This window comes from Rhamphochromis sp. 'chilingali' (genome assembly GCF_963969265.1).
Source record: "Rhamphochromis sp. 'chilingali' genome assembly, chromosome: 2".
NCBI classification, from domain to species: Eukaryota; Metazoa; Chordata; class Actinopteri; order Cichliformes; family Cichlidae; genus Rhamphochromis; species Rhamphochromis sp. 'chilingali'.
Window position 1 is genome coordinate 57,856,793 of NC_137930.1, and position 21,003 is coordinate 57,877,795.

General features: G+C 39.0%; 1 protein-coding gene across 1 annotated transcript; it reads left to right on the forward strand.

Annotated features, from left to right (window-relative positions):
• Nucleotides 1–1,269: 1,269 nt before the first annotated feature.
• On the forward strand, nucleotides 1,270–20,983 carry idh2 (isocitrate dehydrogenase (NADP(+)) 2). The gene is made up of 11 exons (XM_080865995.1): nucleotides 1,270–1,486; nucleotides 6,255–6,346; nucleotides 10,201–10,366; nucleotides 15,180–15,340; nucleotides 15,433–15,576; nucleotides 17,884–18,020; nucleotides 18,248–18,399; nucleotides 18,515–18,627; nucleotides 18,839–18,936; nucleotides 19,023–19,115; nucleotides 20,580–20,983. Exons 1-11 carry the CDS (start codon nucleotides 1,369–1,371, stop codon nucleotides 20,662–20,664), a joined length of 1,359 nt encoding a protein of 452 aa, XP_080722121.1. The 5' UTR covers nucleotides 1,270–1,368; the 3' UTR covers nucleotides 20,665–20,983.
• Nucleotides 20,984–21,003: the final 20 nt, after the last annotated feature.

Genomic DNA, 21,003 nt, shown 5'->3' on the forward strand with positions numbered 1-21,003 from the left:
TGAATGTTTTCACTGTGGAGAGCTGCGGAGTGTCTGTAAATCGGGGAAGCACAGGCCACAAAGTACATGTGAAAACCTAGAGGTGTTCTGAAGTGGCTGTATAAAGTGAGAGGATTAGCTAACAGCCACCTGACTGCAGTGACCATGCTCTTTATTGCAGCCTCTCATTGAATATGCAGGTCAAAGTTTTGTATTTCAGGGACAACTGAATGACATTCTTATTGCACTGACCTTCTCGACATTGTTATTACACACAGTTTAAGCCATGCTGCTTGGGTAAATACATTATTGTTAAGGCTTTAGAGGTTTTTTCAACCAGCGGAGGCCTGCTATAATCTGAAGAGCACTTTAGAGGTGACCTGGCTGTCTCTTTTACTGGCTCACTACTAAGCCCGTCATGTGACTCCTCTGCAGACCTATCTCCGAGTATGGTAACCTTCCCCTGCTAAAATTAGAGGGCCCTCTGCTGAGACATTGTGGAATGTATCTTTCCCGTACCCATCCTGGAGACAAATCAGGACCTTAATAAATTTTCATAATGACTGTGTTTTTACCTTATGTCGTGACTGCTAAATTACCAATGATTTATCATGAAAATTGTCAAATAGAAAATATCAAAGATAAATCTGTTATGATTGAGTTTGTTTAGAGCATTATATATCTCAGTCATTGCGATTTGTGTTAATGACGTAGTACTTTTGCCTTAAAACCAAGCAGATTTATTCTGATTTAGTTATTAGGACATTACATTGTTGCTGATTATTTCAGTGGGTTTCCTCTAATATGAAGATATGATCCAGCATGTATTCTACATAATAAATTACAGGCCTACATTAGCTAGATCTTAATGAATATTGGGTGACTGTAAATGCGTAGAGCTTCAGAAATTAATTTAATATATTTAGAAAACAAACAGGTAATATTTCTACAATGACCATTAGATTGGAACTATTTTGTAACAACTGTAAAAAACTTTTAAACTCCGCATTAAGCTTTGAGTAAATGAGCCTGATGACTTTGTTTGGGTTATTATGGTTTGTACAGAAAAGAAAGCCCGCATATACTCAATATTTATCTTGCTTGCAGGCTGTGACCTTTGTGTGGATTACCCCGTAGTTCACCTTGATTCAGTCGGGGTTATCCGGTCTCTATAACGAGCCTCTGTGGTGTTTAACCGCCGTTTTGTTGCGGTCCCTCCTCTGGGTATGTGTGACTCTGACGTAGCACTCAGCGTCTCCCGCCGGGGAGGGGAGAAGGGCGGTGCTGCTGCTGGTGACTATATTGCAGCGAGCCGCGGAGCGTTTGCCCCCCTCTTTAGCTCTGTTTCGTCGAGCGTTCACCGCAAAGTGTTTTCGGTCGCGGGAAGACATGGCTGGATACTTGAAAGTCCTCAGCTCCCTTTCGAGATCTGCTGGAGCTGCTTTTTCCAGAAACCCGGCGGTGCTTGCGCCGGCTGCAAATTGTCAGACTTTGCAACAAAGAAACTGTAAGTGGAGAGATAGCCGGTTCATCCCGAGCATCATTATGTTGACCGTTAACTGCAGCTTGACCTGGCCTGGTGTTAACGTGGCCTCTTAAAAAAACAAAACAAAACATGTAGCTCTGGTTGCATTTAGGTGAGCTAATGCAACGTCAGCGTACATAGAAAAAGCCGATATCAGGTTAGCCGGCTATTTTTACGGAGCTAACGTAGCCGTGCTAGCTGACTGTGCCGCTAGCCAAGTAGGATGCGGTTAATACCTTTAATGGTTTCCTGAGCGCAGGGCACCGATACTTTAAATGCCCACGACCGTTAAATGGCCGTTAACATGTTTGAGTTAACGGAGGCTGTTTAATGATAAAAAATGTAAACGTCGAAAAAAAGATGCGTGCAGCCTCAGCGAGACGACCCGTCTTTGTCTTCCTCCATTCAAACTTTGAGGAACCGTGGAGGACAATGTAAAGATATGCGGACTCAAATGAATTAAAACGGATAAACCCTGGCAGGCTTACATACCTTCTACTCTGACCTAGAATATAAGATTCATAATAAAAGTGGCGGTGCAGTGCAAAAGCTGGCAGTTGATGAATTAAGCGAATCTTCCGTATTTAGCCGTGTTTGCGGATTTATTTATTTTTTTCCAAAGCTGCTAATCTCTGAGGTGGATAATAAAATAACCACGAGAGGAACCCGGTTAAATTCTGTTGTCCAAAAGGATGAGCTGCCCGTCAGCCGTGAGATCGTCAGTGCGTGATTTACTTGGGTGAAACTTTTCCCAAGGTCAGTTACCGCATACGAGTCTCCGCTATGGAGAGCAATGGCTGCCGTCGCTGCTGCCGTATGGCGCTCTCTGTCCTACATTACGCTTCTCATCTGGGTTGCATCCAGGCTGCTGCTCATAAAGACCACATCTCACCCTGCTATTTAGACTGTAAAACACTGTGCGGCTTGTTACTTTTATGTTCCCTCTAAATGTTAACAAACAAGACTCTAAAAATAAATAAAAAGGGAGACCAGGCTGAATGGATTTGTGTTTTTGCGATTCGGAGAGGAATCCTGTTTTATGACGTGCGCTCTGCAGCAATCCCAGATTAAATGCGGCTGAAATTATAAGATATATAAGATAAAAGAACAAAAACGCACTAGCATGACCAGCTACCGTTCATAAAATAGTGGGTCAGCTGAAGGACGCTGTGGCTCAGATCCGATTGAATCACCGGCATGTACCTCTTTGATGGTGGTTAGGGATCATACCCCAGGACTGTTTATTACAGCAACGCCTCCAAACGCTCTTTATCACGAGGATTCTTATAAAGTGATCGCATGATTTGATAACACTTCCACAGTATGATAGAATCGTGTTTCGTTTTTCCGAGGTGTAAAACCTGCGTGACACACTAAAAGTGGAAGATTGACAGTGTTGATTGGTTTCTTTTGTTCCAGCCACAAATTGCATTGTGGTTTAGTAGCACCTCTTTGCTGGTATGCACTTTTTAAAATTTTAACAGCTCTTATAAAGCTGACCCAACATGTCGTTAAACTTGATTTGAATTTCACTATCCCGTGTAATGCTGCTTTATTTGTAAGCTTCAAAGCTTTTGCATTGACCACTGTCTACTATCGTGATAGTGAATGAAAAGTTCATTACCCGAGCCTCGTAAATGCCTTTTCCAAGTATTGGATTAAAACTTGATGTGGGCTAAGGCTTGTCCTACTGTGTTGAAAGTTAACCAGGCGGGACACCTAATCAATGCTTATTCTGTTGATCTCCTTAAGACGCACATCATTTTGGATTGTCCTTGACTGCTTGACCGTAATTTCCACAAGGCACCTCACAGTTCAATTTAAAATTAGTACACTGTGCTAAAAATGAAGGGTATTTAAAAGCTCTAAATACTCCAGTCCCACACTGCAGGCTAGGTGAGGTCATTAGTCTTATTGTTTCCCTCCTTTCCACTATTGAACGTCTTCTGGTTCAAAGTCACAGTTTAAAGATTTCTTTTATCACCTGTAAACAAATTCTTCAACTGATTTCTTTGTCCTTCAAGAAAGAGAAATAATAAAAAAAAACCTCTGAGCCTTCTCAAGTGCATTTTTAGCATTAAAAAAGCCTTATGTGCTTATTTTGAGTCGACAGAAGAGCCAAGTCATTGTGCACGTTTTCAAATGATTATCTTGGTTGCATATTTCTCCAAACACCTGCCTTTGACTTTAGCTACAAGTGGTCGAACAAATCCTGCAGATCTGTCCCCGATGCATGCGCGAGTGATGTGGCATGCAGGCCCACATGACTGTGCTTCAGCTCGCCCTTCAGCCTCCAGTTTGTTGATACGCTCATAAGTTACATAACCTGCTCAGCTCTCTCCTGGGCTCCCCTCCCTCCGCATTGTGAGAGTAAAGTCTTGATATTGCAGTTTTAGGTTGAACAAGTCAGAAATTATGCCTGACAGTAGTTAATGTGTTAACGAAACAATGCTGGAAGAGTCTGTACTCTTCCAAAAGCAGATGGAGGAGGGCAAAGTCTGTTATGGAATTGATTTTTAAAAAAAATCAAATCTTGATTTGCTTATGAAATGTGAGAAAATGGTTAAATTATTTGCAATTTCCTAACCAACCATTAAGACATCAGATTACTTGACTGTGCCCTCTGTCTCTTGGAAAGAAAGCAGCTCTTTCTCATATACAGCCTATAGTTTTCCCCATTTTTCTGAAAGAATCACTTAAGTGATTTATTGCAATAGCTTGTTTATTTTGCCAGCAGACTGTTTCAGCTCAAATTGCCGTAAAAGTAATTTCCGGCATGCAATTTTCAAACAGAACTTGGAAATCCATAAAAAGCTTTTCTGTTCGTTTTAACATCGCTGCCAGCTTATTGTTGGGAAGTAACCGAAGTCATATTGATGGATTTGTTTTAAAATAAAACTGCTGACAAGTCATCATCCTAGTTTCCTTTGTTATGTGCCAAAACTGAACATATTTCCTTCTTCAATTTCCAATAGGTTAAGGATTGTGTGATACAGTTGTGTGTCAGAGCCAAAACAACAGCAAGTTAGCAGAACATAATCACTTTTTCACCATTCTTTTACAGACATTGCATTCGTTTCTGTCTGTGTAATATGCTATCCTATAAACATAGTTGTAACATAACACAAAGCCACAACTGTTCTTCCTTAGAGGTCATTTTCAGTGCACGGTCGCCATGTTTCTGTAGTCAGCAGGGTGCGGAGGATAAGAGCAGAGGCTGTTTTGACAGGTGCTACCATGGCTTCAAAATCCCAGCTACATCAGATGTCTTCAGTCTCAGACTAATGCTTGAGTTTTAAATGGATATAATATCTTCCACTCTTAAAAATGTTGGCTGTACCCTGTTTCCATAGGACACCTTGTGTTTACTTGAATTACTTTTAGGGCAGTGGGGGAGCATAAGCTTGGCTTGGGAAATTTGAGTCACTTGATCCTCTGCACCTCCCCCCTGTACTTTCCTATTCACTGAAATGTTCCTGCTGGCAGCACTCGCACACTGAGTAGGCTGAGAGGAGATATGATTAAACATACTAATCCATATCAGTCCTAGTGGACAGAAAAGAAGTAAAGAGACAGTCTTAAAAAGTCAGTGTAAAAATAAAGCACTTTGTTTTCTAATGAGGTTTGATGGTTTTAAGAAAACCTACAAATAAATTATTATTTTTACCTGTAAGAACATATGCATTTCTCAAAATAAAGAATGGCTTTAGAGTAAACCAAAACTTGCTCTAATCAATAATATTTGGTCTTTTATTGAAGTGGTGTTTCTCTAAAATGGCTATTTACCGTGTGGTCAGTTGGCTATTCATGCTAACTACAAACAAGGATGTGTCAAGAAGTATTGAATGGAGCTGTAGTGATTAGCTCATAGAAAATAAAATGTCCAAATTTTTCAGTAATTTTGTTTTATTTACATAGCCCCAAATCACAGTAGTCACCCTAAGGCGCTTTATATCATAAGGTAATGATGCTACAATAATGCGAGAAAACTCCAAGAATCAAATGACGCCCTTTGAGCAAGCACTTGACAACAGTGGGAAGGGAAACCTCCCTTTTAACAGGAAGAAACCTCCAGCAGAACCAGGCTCCTGGATGACTTCCTATATAATCTTTATATATTATCTGTATAGCAAACTAAACATTAAACTAAAAAATCTCATCGATCCAAAAGATACACCGAACCATATGCTCTAGTTTAAAATAAACAGTTTAGATTCACACTCTGTTACATGCAAAGATTTTCTATAAGTTTTCTTGCCAGAAATTGCCAGTTACATTTTTAACTTAAAAAAAAAAAAGTTCCTTTTTGTGGTTCACTTGGCCCAGTTTAGAAGGGAGTTGCATTTAGAGTCAGTATAAATCTGGAGCCATGGATTTTTAGAAATAACCTTCAACATAACATACCAAATCTAAATAAGCACAAATGAGAGATGTCATGCTTCCAGATCCAGGGACTCTCTTCATGCATGTTTTGGATGGAAATTTGAGCTGTGGTTGATGCGAGGAGTCTGCTCTTGTGGATGCAAAATAGAAATAGCCTTGGGTCCAAATTGATTTCAGCTTTTCGTAGCTTTTAAACACATTTAGGATTAAACATTAAATTTTTAAATGTTGGTCTGACCAGACGGGTTTTCATCCTCTTGAGCATAATTCATTTCCTTTTCTTTTTTCCCCTTGATTAATGCATTTATTCTATGATTGGCACACAGCAGTCTCATGTTTTTTGTACTTCACGTTTTATTTTTGATAGATGCCGACAAACGCATCAAAGTGGCGAACCCAGTGGTGGAGATGGACGGAGACGAGATGACCAGGATCATCTGGGAGTTCATTAAAGAGAAGGTGATAAAGTGGCATCCAAGGTTGAAGGGGGAAAACTGAGCCCATGCAGCCTGACTGGCAGGCTGGCAGGTGGCTGTGTGGGAAGTGTTATGTAGAGGATTATGTATGTGTGTTGGGGAGGGGCTTTGGTAATTCAGTGGCTGATTTTCTCCAGAGAGAACAGATGTTGTTGGCTCAGGAAGAAAACGCAGAATAGCATGAGGTTCAATCATTGAATGTTTTTGACAGCTGATGAGCAGTTTTGTCTTGTTAACAATCAGTGATCCCAAAGTACATTTTATCGGTTTTTTAGGTACTCTCAAAGGGAAAATGGTACATTTAATTATTCCCTAAAGTCATGCAAATTAAAACTCAGGTCTTTGTGATACAGGCTAGGGGATCTTTAAAATGCTGGTGAAAAAATATCTTCGGGGCAGAACATTTCTGGCTGTTTACACAACGCTCGCTTGCTTGTCAAGTTGTCTTTTAAGATTTTGATGGGGTGCTGAATATGACAGTTAATTGGCTGTTTGGTCCAATCAAAGCCAATTCTATTCATAGTTTCTAAAAGATGTCACATACTTGCAGAAATATCTGTCTGGATTGCAAAACCAGGGTTAATGCGACTCAGTTTTACTGCATTTGTGTAGCCAAACTGATGGGTAGTTGCTCATGTGAATGGCAATGCTTGCAAGCAAACCTTGTCTCACCATGCCATACATGCATGCAGTCAGCCACACCAAACCCACCTTCATCAACAGCACCCCAGGTTGTTAATTGTAGTTGATGTTAGCTACAGGACAGGTTTACCTGCCATTTGATTCAAGTTATGAGATATATATTAATGCCATTAAATATTGTTTATCTTAGCTAACCAGAATGTCACAGATTGATGTTTGTCAGCAAACATTGGCTTATTTGCCCTCACCTTTGCTCTGACAATATCATTAACCTCCAACACAGCAGCACAAACGACCCGTCCAGGTTTAAAGTGAATTTAACTGTATGCATCTCTGTACACTGTCATCCTAGGCGCAGTGTGAGAAGACTCACTGCAGTGAGTGTTGAATATGGATTACAGTTTCCCACAACTTGCAGTTTGTCCGCATATATTTCTTTTTCTTGGAAGGTGCTCTAAATACCCATGGCTAGAAATTGATGGAAATTTTATAGGATTGTGCTTTAGTTCTCTGGCATGTCCACGATTGGCTGGTGTGTTGTAACAGTGTTTTGCCCTCCGGATCCGATCCTATGACAGAAAACTGTTGTTGGTTCAGTGTGTAAAATATCGCCACTAGAAATCTGAATTCTGTCTTCTTCAATTCAAATGCATAATCCTAGCTATGGTAGGACAAACAAGTCTGTCTACACTTTAACTATAGGGAGTGGAGCCTGGCAGTCTGGTGTTTATGTCGGTTGTCAATATGCCAGGTGTCTGCGTCTATTTACTCTGGAGGAGGCTGTAAAACTTTGTGATAGGAGCCCGTTATATGATGATGCTTCCACTTACTGGCTCCCAAGCCTATCTTTTTTAAAAAAATTTTAATGGGTTCTTTCTAAGATTCTAAGAATCTTTTCTGTTAAGTAACCTGGATGATTTCCACGTTAAATATGTTCTTAAGGCTGCCTGATAGTTTGCTGATTTCATTCTGATCATTTTATTAATATAGCAAACAGGGCTATGTTTATACAGCAGTTTTCACTATCTAGAGAAAACAAACACACCCTAGAACATAATAATTTCAATTAGGCTTGGGGAATTGATACAGCGTGATATTGCTTTTTTTTGAGACAATATTGTATTGCTACAGGGGCACCAAATTGATATTTCATACCTGATAAGATTTATATTGTATTGACTAAATTAAAATACTCTGGCAAGACTACAAAACAAGCGGGCTCATCTCATGCAGCACCACCCTGACACAATGTTAGCTGACCAAACTTGCATTAAATTGGCTCAACTGAAAACCCATCCAACACTGGGCACGCTTTGCTTGACAAAGCTACCTTCTAAATCAGTGCAATGGCTCAGTCACATGAGCAAACTCCTTGCTTCTATAAAAAATAAATAAATTGGTGGCTGCCTGGTGATTTTACTGGTGAATAGTTATTTACAGTTAATTGCAGTTTTCACAGTATTAGCTGTGTATTTACAATTAGCTGCTGTATTATCAGAAACTTGACCCCATTCAGTTATAGATTGATGGCAGACTGACTCTTTCTTATTTTGCATTTTGCAGGTTTTAGTGACAGTGTTGGTGTGCTTGATGATCTCATTTTGCAGGAAAAAAATAACTGATATAATCTTATTGGATAAAACTGATACTGACAATGTTTAACTTTGATATGTTGTTGCAATACTTTGTGATTTTTAACATTCCACAATATTTTGCATATTGCAAAATGTTAAACATTACTATCATATTGTGAGTGAAGTATTGCGATATTGTATTGTGGAGTACCTCGTGATTCCCACCTCTAACTTCTATATGCTTTTAGTGGTCTGAAAATTTTGAAGTCTTGAACACCTAATGCCAGGGGTCAGCAACATTTAACACCCAAAGAGCCATTTGGACCTGGTTTCCACGCAAAAGAAAAAACTGGGAGCCGCAAATACTTTTTGACATCTTAAATGAAGATAACACTGTATATATTGTTTTTTACCTTTATGCTTTGTGTGAACAACTAAGGTGTGTTGCTTATGAAATCCATGAAGTGCTACAAAGAAAATTACATTTTATTTATGTAATTAACACATTTTGAACTCTTAAAGAAATATAACAAAAGGAAAGACACCAACCTGAACTAAAAGGATCCATGTAGCAAACAAAAACTGTTTTGAGCTGCCACCCTTATATCGCTTTTGGGCTTTTGGAGCCTTGACCTGACTTTTAAAAAATAATTGAAAAAAAGCACTATGTTGCTAAAAAATGAAAAGTAGATATTTGCAAAATTCTGCCTAAATATGTATTTTACCAGGTTAATGTGTGTAGCGGGGCGTGGTCTGCAGCGGCGCTGCAGGGGAGGCGGAAGCACCTGAGCGGCACCCGCAATCACGCCTCGACACCTTAACATCTGCGCTATCTCTGCTGCTGTTGGTATATGTCGGGCTGTGAGCTACAGCAACCGTGTGTGAAAAGTGGTCAATAAAGAGATGCTGAAAAGCATGTTCATGGTAACCTCGTCGGGTCTGCCGTGATATGTTTACAATGGGACTTCTGCTCCTGAACCTCTGCACATATCCCATATGAGCACAGCGTCTGCAAATCGGGGCTGTACGAAGTCACTTTCATCTTTACGCAGGACTGTAAGCTGTCATCTGTGAGGCGTGAGCGGTGTTTTTTTTTTTTTTTTTAACATAGTTCACGAAGGAGAATAGCTGCTGACATAATGTGGATCTGAAGATCCATATTTGGCCTACCTGAAATGTACGGCGTTTCGGCGGGTACACTGGCTTCCGCGAGTGTGACGCTTATTTTGAGCAATGAAAAAATAATAAAATATAATTTTATTTCTATATTTCAACATCACAATCTTCCAATTTAGAACTACAAGTTTTTTTTTTTTTTTAAAAAGAACTAACATAAATAAAACTCACTTCAGCTAAATACTGCGTCTCCGGAGCCGCAGGTTGCCGACCCCTGACCTAATGCATCACTTTACAGTACAGTACACTAATGCAGTATTGTTATAACAGTATCTGTTATGCATCAGTGTTTACAAGCAGGTGGTAAGATCTTTTGTGACACATTTGCAAGGCTGCATTTCTGTTCAGACATTACTCTGTCCGTACCTGGTTTTGCATTGTTGGTGCCTTTTTTTGGGGGGGGTAGTGCCTTTTAATTAATTAATTTAAATTTTTGATTGTTTAGCTCATCCTGACCAATGTTGATGTTGAGCTGAAGTACTTCGACCTGGGTCTGCCATACCGTGACCAGACTGATGACCAGGTCACCATCGACTCCGCCCTGGCTACCAAGAAGTACAGCGTAGCGGTTAAGTGTGCCACCATCACACCTGACGAAGCCAGAGTTGAAGGTCTTTGCCAAATCTTTAATCGCCAATTATTAATTTCTAGTTTCAGAGCACTTTAGACTTAAGATTTTCATTCTCTCAAAGTGATTGCTACATTAATTCTGCATATTTTTGAATACAGCGCTGTAGGGCTGCAACCCAAGATTATTTTTGTAGTCGATTAATCTGCCAATTTTTCTTCGATTAGTCAACAATTGTTTGTTGTAGTAATTAGTAGGGGTGCAACGATACACAAAATTCACGGTTTGGTTCGATACTTTGGTGTCACGGTTCGATATTTTTTTCGATACAAAAAATGTTCATGCTCTTTTTAATTTGTCATTTATTAAAATGACAAATTAAAAAGTTTTTAAATTTAATGTTGCTGAAACAACAAAGGGATAAAATAATAAATCTATCTTATCGAGAAATCACTCATCTTTGGAAAAGAGAGTTTATTACAGAGAAATGGCTCTTTCCAAAATAAAAGCTATACTATACGCTTCTTCTGGGCTATATTCTCAGCAGCATATTAAACATATCAGGTCCCCATAAGGAGAATTATGTGCTAACGGCTGTCTAAATGACTCAGGTAAAGTTTGTAGCATGCGTGCTTGTTGTTTTTGTCTGCTTCCACTTGCACTAGGATAATGTCGGTGTAAATGTGCAGTCATATTCATTGTGTTCCCACTAGTGCTGTCAGCGTTAACCTGAAATGACATTAACGCCACAACATGGCAAATCTCCGTTAACGAGCATGGGGCTGGACGGTGTCAACACGTTAACGAGCAAACTGCGCTAACGCAGTAGTTCCCACCGATGTAATTGAGCATTGCGTGGCTCATCCAACATACTGTTTTACTTTAGTCCATGACGCGCTTACCTTCAGGGTCATGCTTCACATGAAGACCAAAATAGTTCCAAAGGCCAGATCTGAATGAGGGTGGGGGAGGTTCAATTTGCCGTGTTGCAACGAGCTTAGCTTCTGTCTCGCTAGCTTGCCCTGCGCTCAGTGGATCTGCGCTCGACAGTGCAGCCTAGGCGGAGTAGTCGAAGGCAGACCCACTGAGCTCTCAACACAGACAGCATCTTCAGAAGAAAAGTTGATAAAGTAAATTAAAAATTTTGTATTGTTCGATACATATGCGTACCAAACCAAAAGCACTGTATCGAACGGTTCAATCCCCTAGTAATTAGATATGTTTTTGACATCACTCAATAAGACTGTCAAATAAAAATGAAAAAAATAAAAAATATCAAGTAATATTATTAAATAGTAGTATTTGTGCTAGTAGTATTTTAAACAAAAAACAATGTGATAGTAGAAAAGCAAAGTTGGCTGAGGTCTAAGTTCAAATAAAGCTTCAAATGAAATCAAAAAGATTTTTTTTTCCAGTCAAAAAAAAAAAAGTTTACAGATGGTTCAGTTCATGAATTCATGATTGCAGTGGACATGCTCTGGAGTGAAGCTTGCTCTTATCTTTGAGAATATGTTATCAGCTGTTCATAACAATGCTAAAAATGCTCTCTGTCATGACTTCAGCCATTTGAGAGGCGCATGAGCGTCTTTACAGCACAAACTCATCTGTATGCCTTAATACTAGTAAAACCGAACAAAGCAAAATTACTAATCACAAATTTGGTTCTATATCATAGTTTCTTAGATGGTGTCGTGTTCGATGACAATCAAAAAGTTTAAGTAATTAAATAATAAATGACTAAGTAAATAATTAATTATTGATATGCTCCAATAGAGCAGGGCGATATGGCCAAAAATATTTATCACGATATATATTTGAAAATTTGCGATAACGATATAACCGACGATATAATTGATGCGAGACAAAATACAACTCCACAACATTACTAGCGCAAAAAGACAACCTTCCATTTATTTTCACTTAAACAAGAAGCTGGTTTTTATGTACATTAAAGCTTTATAAAAATGTAACAGTGCAAATGCAAATTCCTTGCTGAAAGTTTAACCAAAAGGCATTTCCAGTAAAAATGGGCTGACATATCCTGAGCATAACCATGTATAATATCCACTGAAGTTAAAAAGAGGTGCTTTGCAACATTAAACTGCAGTGTGCAGTACGCATTTTTTGCACCATAAGGTGCACGGGATTATAAGGCACATTAAGCGAAACAAAGCAGTCAGATAAATCAAACTTTATTAAACTCATTCTTCTTGCTTCCTCCACTTCTGTACCATTGATTCATTAATGTTGAATTCTCTGGCAGCTGCTCTATTCCCATGTTGTTGCAGTATATTAATGACTAACCTCGTATTGTGGATGGATTATCTCAGTTGTTCTCCTGACTGAAGTTTGGTCCGTTTACAGTATCCTGCCATGCGATTGCATTTGTCTCTAACCATGAAGAACCTTCACGTTAACTTTTATAAGTGGAAAAGTGTTAGTGTTCGTCCTCCAGCTTCACTGTTTATGTTATGCTAACATAGCTGTGTCGCTAGCGATCACGTAGCACATCATTATATACCAGCTAGCCCAACTTCAGTAACCCTACAAACGTCACTGCTGTTTAGTTTCCTGTCTTCATTTATGTTGGAAGTGATAGCAGAGCTGTACGTTTGATTTTTTTCAGAAATCTCTCCGTCAGAACATGCAATATCATGCTTAGGTAACTAGCGAAACTAGCGAGCTAACTTCCGCTAGCTTCCTGCTAACTTCTAACTCCGTTAAATGTAATAACTTTTGTTTTCATGGATGCCTGGAAGTTAAACTTTATAGTTACACCTGGTAAAGCAGCAATGCTGATCGTTTTATTAAAGATGAAAGAATTTAGACAGTTTTTAACTCTAAGTGATGCTGCAGTGTTGTTTGACCTGAAGCATACGGAGTTTAGGACCCAGATTACTCCCAGATTTAAGAGCATCTTAGTCCGACAAATATGACAATAACAACGGCCGCTTGCATGTTCTGCAAAAAAATGTGCTTTGTTGTGTATCTGACGGACAAACACCAAACCAGTTCCACATCACTGAAGTTGCACCATTTTTACAAACCAATTCTGGTTCATCTGTTTCACTCAACAATCGGCCATGTGCGTATGAAAACAAAGGCACTGCGCATGCGCGTTTTACTCCCATTCTATCGCGATATTTCATTTTCCTATCGTTGCCTAACATTATACCGGTATTACCGTGAACGGTATAATATGGCCCAGCCCTATGCTCCAACCCACGGATTAAAAATCTAACATTAGTTGAAGAGGTTTAGTACTCGGAATAAACCCTAATATAACGCGGGTGGGGGGACTAGAAGACGGTGTAGATACTCCTATTTAATGGTTTACTCATTTCACTCATTAGCTAACAAAACTGAAACGGTGTTTGCTTAGCAAGCATCATCCTGAGGAGTTTCCGACAGGTAAGCTAACACAAGCATTACTGAACAAACATTAAAATAAGGTATCAACCCAACGCACTTAACACCCTAAAACTGATCCATTCAGTGTTAATGTAACAGCTCTAGGTTGCTGGTGCTCTAAATGCTCGTGCACTGCAGTTGTGCTGTCGTGGAAGGAAAGCTAAACTTTGCACTTTGTTTGTTTTCTGTGAAATGCTTTTACGTTCAAAAAAAAAAAAAAAATCTCCATTTTCATTTTCTTTTGTCCCTGTTTTTTGCCGTTCCACTACATTCTCCTTCGTTAGTATTGAATAATAATAATAATGGATTGGATTTATATAGCGCTTTTCAAGGCACCCAAAGCGCTTTACAATACCACTATTCACCTGACACTTGACACCTGAGCAGGTGGAGTTGCAGCTGTTGTAGTCGTGAAATCTGTTTCCATTTCCAACGCATCCGGTCCAAATGAATTCTTTGCATTTTTTTATCACTGGAATCATAGTAGTACTTCACACAGTTGCCATTGCATCCACCTTCAGCTCTTTTTAGGAGGCAAGCTTTAGATGCTGTTCAGAGAAAATAATAATGATAATAATAATGGATTGGATTTATACAGCGCTTTTCAAGGCACCCAAAGCGCTTTACAATGCCACTATTCATTCACTCTCACATTCATACACTGGTGGAGGCAAGCTACAGTTGTAGCCACAGCTGCCCTGGGGCAGACTGACAGAAGCGAGGCTGCCATATCGTGCCATTGGCCCCTCTGGCCATCACCAGTAGGCAAGTAGGGTAAAGTGTCTTGCCCAAGGACACAACGACCAGGACAGAGAGCCCAGGGATCGAACCGGCGACCTTCCGGTTACAGATGCGATTCCCAACCCCCTGAGCCACGGTCGCCCCGTGAATGCAGTCTTGGCAGACGATATAGGTGATACTGCCCCCATAGCTTCCTGTGTACAAAAACACATTTACGTGGTATTAGTGTATAATGCATTGACAATACAATTCCGCATCGACGACTTTTTAAAGTGGCAATTTTGGGCTTAGTAGATATAGATTAAAAGCAGTGTGAATGGGCACACGTTGTTTAATAAGGCACGTTAAGTGATTAATAAAACCTTCCTTTGACAGGAGGCAGATTGCTTTGAAAAAAAAAAGCCTTCACAGACTAAGATGTCAAGCATCTCTTGTTTCACTTTGTATACCTGTATGCCTTTTTAGATGATTAATAAAATTAAAAAGAAAAATCATCCCCTACAGGATGGCTACAAATTCAGTTAAATTGTTTATTAATGCATGTTTTCCACAAGTACCCTTTGTAAAAAGGTAGCAACAGGTGTTTTCCCCATATGAATGCAGCTATGATCTTGTAAACTGCAAAGCTAAATAGGTGTTTACCAACACTGCACATGCGTGAATGATTGACTTGCCTATAATTTTTGTTTGTTTTTTATATAAAGAGTTTAGCCTGAAGAAGATGTGGAAGAGTCCCAACGGCACCATCAGGAACATCCTGGGCGGCACAGTCTTCCGTGAGCCAATCATCTGCAAGAACATTCCCCGGCTTGTTCCTGGCTGGACACAGCCCATTACCATTGGCAGACACGCCTTCGGTGATCAGGTGGGGCTTGATTTTGTTTATTTGTTTTTCCCACATTTTGAGCCAGAAGTACTAAATATCTTTCTGTCTAACTTTCTGTGTTTCTTCTACAGTACAGAGCAACAGACTTTGTTGTCGACCAGCCCGGCAAATTCAAGATAATCTTCTCACCTGCTGATGGCAGTTCAAACAAGGAATGGGAGGTCTTTGACTTCCCTGCAGGTGGCTGTGGAATGGGCATGTACAACACAGATGAGGTTAGCAGATACTTCTACTTAAAGAAAACATGCAGATTTTGGTTGTTTTTGTTGTTTAAATTCTTAGAAAATCACAACAAAACTGTAGTCGGCCCGTCGGTACGAGCCCACATTTGTTTCTATTCATGTGTGTTTTGTTTGAGGGCTGTTTTCCACTGGCTAATATTTACAGTAGTAGTACCCTGTTGTGTGTTTAAAAAATTCACAATAAACAACAGTTCCCGCATTTATCTTGAAAAATGACCCAGCCGACTCGTGCCAGTGTGGCTAAATAATCATCAACAACAACAACAAACAACTTTAACAGATCAAGTGTCCATAGCTAGTAACAAAAGAGAAAAGCGTCTTCATGTGAGTAAGATCTTGGTGTTAATGAATTCCTGCCTGTTAATGAAACATTGCTGTTGATGGCCAGGGGCTACCAAACGTTGTGCCCTGAGTTTGACTGAGCAGGAAATTTAAATTGGAGCTATAAAATATTAGATTTATGTGGCAAAATACAATGTCATATTATGCTCTTTTAGTTAGCAAAATGTACTGCTTATGGCAACATTTTTTTGAATATTTTGGGCGACCAATTGCAATCTTACACATGGGTTCAGGCAGAAATGTGAATACCAGCAGGACGAGTGAAGTTGTGACAGAACTAGGAAGGTCCAAACTGAAGAAGGACAAAGGAAAGAGCTTGTTCCTAGAAAAAGGCCTCTGTTACATGAATGTGGTTTTGAACCTTCTTCCACGGACCTGGAAACTGTATTTTTGTAAATTATACAGCGCATCGGTCTCCACAATGGGCTTAAACACCATAAACTTCTTCTAACACCTACGTGAGAACCACGGGGACATGCAAAGAAAGAGTAGAACCATCAAATGTTCAAAATATTAGAAATACTGCTATACCATAAACTTTAAAATACAATGTTTACATTTGGTGTTATAAAGCAATATTATATGTTTGGCCTGTAAAGTGTTTTATATTACTGAAATGTTTACCATTTTAATATTTTTACATTCTTAAACATTTGCCCAGAAGTTCTAAAAGGAACATATAAAACATATACATATAAATGAGAACCTTTAATTTTTTTTAAGAATATAATATAAAAGGTAAACAATGTAAATACATGGACATTTTCATATAGTGAAAAGAACAGCTGATGGTATTTCAAATTGGAGGCAATATAACCTCAATAATGTCACTAGATTTTAAGAAAGTGTCCAATAGTAATTTTTCTAATGTTACAGAGAAAAAATATAGAACAACATTTGATTGGTTCTTGAAATTAAGCATTGTAGGCTTAAATGAGCAGCATTTTCAATGAGCTATTGTCATTGATGACACACTACCTAATTTGAAGTGCGACTCTTTAAAAAAGCAGCATTATAGTACCATGTTAGTGAAACAAGTCAAATATAAACACACGAGTAGCAGAAGTAGTGTTTTTCCCTGAAAAATGTAAGCAGTAGTGTGAGATGCCTGCTTAACGCACCGGTTAAACAACAACTGCAATAAGTTGATCGAGTTGAAACGAGTTACTCCTTACTGATCATATTGGGGATTTTTTCCCCTCAAGTAGTGGAACACGTTTGTAAAATATGCAAGAGAGTGTTCCCCCTAAAGGTAGCAATGCTACTATTTCAACAAAGTACTGTACTTTGTTAAAGTAGCTCCTTTTAGGTGCACAATTGCTACTGGAGGCTAACACGTGGCTCTCGCGTGTCAGACCTGTCTGGGCTTGACTGGTTATACAATAATATCGCAACATGACGTTTTTATTGGATGTAAAAATTTATACCAGCATTATTGTGGATGATATCTTAGAACACGGGTCTATTTAGGGTGGCGTGTAAGCAAATGAGAGTACAGGTCTGGTTTTTAAACTTTGCTTGCTCTTTGGTGTAGGCTTCAAATATTTTTTTTCATTGGTTTCTTAAAAAATAGAAGAATTTGTATAAAATTTGGTATTGCAACATCCAGATGGTGTTAAAAGATTTGCTTAATTCTACGCCATAGTTATTTAACATCTGGGTTGTGTGTATTATTGTCCTCATATTGTCTGAACTCTCAAATAAGCTGCTATTGAGTTGTAAAATGCACACCGCAGTCTCTGCAGTCCTCTATCGTCGTTTCAACTCTCTTTGCTACTGTTTTGTTTGCCTTCATCAGCACGGGTCTGTTTGATTTTACAACATCAGAGGTCATCGCAAATGACTTTCAACTTGATAAGGGGAAGGTTGTTAGCCCCTGTTCAACTGATAAAGCCTTCAGCAGTCATGAACTGTTTGTTTCTTTATTCCCTTCATCAGTCTATTACAGGCTTTGCACACAGCTGCTTCCAGTACGCTATTGGCAAGAAGTGGCCCCTGTACATGAGCACAAAGAACACCATTCTTAAAGCCTACGACGGCAGATTTAAAGACATCTTCCAGGATATCTTTGAAAAGTGAGTGTCTTCTAGCTTTCTGCTTATGTGTGCACATTTATCAATGACCCATTTGTCCAGTGTCATTTGCACAATTATTGTTAAATCAACAAATGCATTTAATTTAAGCTCAAATTAATTAGTATTAATCTAATTAGTATTTGGTCCAACATTTATAACCATTTTATCACTTTAATGTTCTTTTTAAGAAAAAGAAAAAAACTATCTTATTGTGTTGTCTTCTGCAGGAATTACAAGCCAGAGTTTGACAAACTGAAGATCTGGTATGAGCACAGGCTTATCGACGATATGGTCGCCCAGGTGCTGAAGTCTTCCGGAGCCTTTGTGTGGGCTTGCAAGAACTATGACGGAGACGTTCAGTCCGACATCCTTGCGCAGGGTGAGATATTCGGAAAACATCACTGTCATAAAACACTGAAACCTGCAAGCATATGAGGCGCGTGCCAGTTTTTGGGTAGTTGCACTAAAAGAACATGGTGCGTTTCCTGTTTTAGGCTTTGGCTCTCTGGGACTCATGACATCAGTTCTTGTCTGTCCTGATGGCAAGACTATTGAGGCTGAGGCAGCCCACGGCACTGTGACCAGGCACTATCGTGAGCACCAGAAGGTTAGTAACCACCAACCCTGTGGGGTCTGTGTTAGTAATCTTAAGTTTCTGCTTGCATAGACAGTGTCATCTGTAGAGCTACATTGCCATCTTGTGGTGAAGAATGTAATGACAAGTGTCTGCAGACGCTCAGATCTATTAAATATTTGATGCTGCAGTTGATATGTTTAGTAGTTTTTAATGCACACAGTGTCTCCATCTCTGCTTTCAGGGTAGGCCAACCAGCACTAACCCCATTGCCAGCATCTTTGCCTGGACCCGAGGCCTGGAGCACAGAGGGAAACTTGACGGCAACCCTGACCTCATAAAGTAAGAGAGGTTTAATATTTCAGGAAACTTACTCATGCTAATGTGAAATGTGACCTTTTTTAATAAATGTCTGCATTTTTCTGCAGGTTCGCCCAGACACTGGAGCAGGTGTGTGTCGCGACTGTAGAGAGTGGTACTATGACCAAGGACCTGGCAGGTTGCATCCACGGCCTGTCCAAGTAAGTTTATTTCCCTGCTGACACCTTAGTTTGCAGTGTAGTTGCAGACTTACTGAAATCACAGTATATATACTCAATAATCATTTTGTTAGATAGTTTTTGCTGCTGGAGTTCTGCTTTGCTTCAGAACACTGGAAATATTAAGTAATATATATGAACATTACCACGTTCACTGCAGAACACATTTAATTGATAAATCATTTTAAACTCAACCAATCTAATCAACTAGTTTTACTTTAACCATGTGACATTAAGGGTTTACTGCTTAACCTTTACATTTATTATGTAACAACGGAATAGGATTGAAGGAAGTCTTGATTACCCTAACAAATAGTTGATCAACAAAAGTAATCTGTAGCCATTTTTAATTTTGTTAAATCAAAAATGCCAAACGTGTATCATCTTCAGCATCTAAGGACTTGCTGCTTGTTATTTTTATTATTGCATCAAATAATTTGAAGATATCATCTTGAGCTTTGAGAACTAGTGGCATCCATTTTTCACTGCTGGATGAGATTTTTATAAAACACACAAATTTTCACAGGAGAATTTGCAGATTCATCAGTCATACAAAAAGTCATCAGTTGCTGCATTGATTTTGAAGGATGCTGCCATTCAGGCCTTGGTGCATCTTTATGTTTTGGGACATTAAGCCTATGATGGCAGCCAGAAAATGAATAAGGTTTGACGCTATGGCTTTAATCTTTAATTATTGATAATCGTGTGGATTTAACCTCAAGTTAAACCCAAGACAGCATTTAATCTTTGCCCTGATTCTGACCTGCACTTTATATAAACTTGTCCTCATCTTCCGGAATATTTGCGAGGTTTTAGGCCTCTGCCAGTTTTCATTACTATATATTTTTCAGCAACTTATTTAAAAAGAAAAACACAATTTAAATTTCACTTTCAAGGTTGACAAAAAGCAAGATTTATTTTTTTTTCTAGGATGGCTTTTAAAGTCAATCAAGGGAATATTAAGTGTGTTTTAATTAAGTGAACGTTTCTGATTTGTAATGAACAAAATAAACTTCACATGTAACGCAGGATTTTCCAAATGCATCTGCTTAAGAATGATTTATGTCGAGCTTGTAAAATGTTTACTCAAGACTTCTGTAGCCTTGTCATCTAGTTCCTCCACGCTTTCGTGCACATTTAGTGTATATACTTATCTGTTTGTTGCATTGACTCATTTGTTTGCTTGAAGGCATTGCGGTTTTCTCATCTGCCGCTGAATGAATGCTTCATATAATACGCTGTTGTCTAAAAGCTACATGCAAAATGAAACGGGCACAACCTTGTAGTACTCAGTTGTAGTCTGTTTAATCATGATATGTAAAATGTATTATTTTAATAATCCCTGTGTAACTAACCAACAGCATTATCTTGTTTGTGTTGCTTGCATGTTTTTACACTTTTGTTTTTCTGTTGACTTTTCTGATGTGCCGCGTCCTGTCTTTTCAGTGTCAAGCTGAACGAGCATTACGTCAATACTACAGACTTCCTCGACGCCATCAAGACAAATCTGGATAAGGCCCTTGGAAAGTGAAGGACTTGAAAGAATATGATAAGCACGAAGATGGCAATGTCACTCTTCTGTTTTTGTACCTCATTTTTAACTTAAAGGTCAATAAATCCACTCGCAATTTAATCAGAAGGAGAAGAAAGTACTGTCTATAGGATTACGTAGTTCTCTTAGGTTTTTAAATCGTTGAGAATTGTCCTTTGAACCTCATGCCTCCCTTACTGTCTGTCCCATTACTTGCAGGGTTTTATTTTTGTAATGTGAAGTATTCAGTACTATGTAATGCCTTGGGCAAGACTGAAGCCTGTGTCACACACATTTGCCAATAAATCTTTTAAACCACTGTTTGTGTTTTGCGTCTGT

Excerpts from the sequence above, each read along its gene's own strand:
- idh2 (XM_080865995.1), top strand. The coding sequence starts at position 1,369 with ATGGCTGGATACTTGAAAGTCCTCAGCTCCCTTTCGAGATCTGCTGGA. Across the intron at positions 15,341-15,432 it reads GACACGCCTTCGGTGATCAG|TACAGAGCAACAGACTTTGT; the intron begins GTGGGGCTTGAT and ends TTTCTTCTACAG. Across the intron at positions 18,937-19,022 it reads GGCAACCCTGACCTCATAAA|GTTCGCCCAGACACTGGAGC; the intron begins GTAAGAGAGGTT and ends ATTTTTCTGCAG.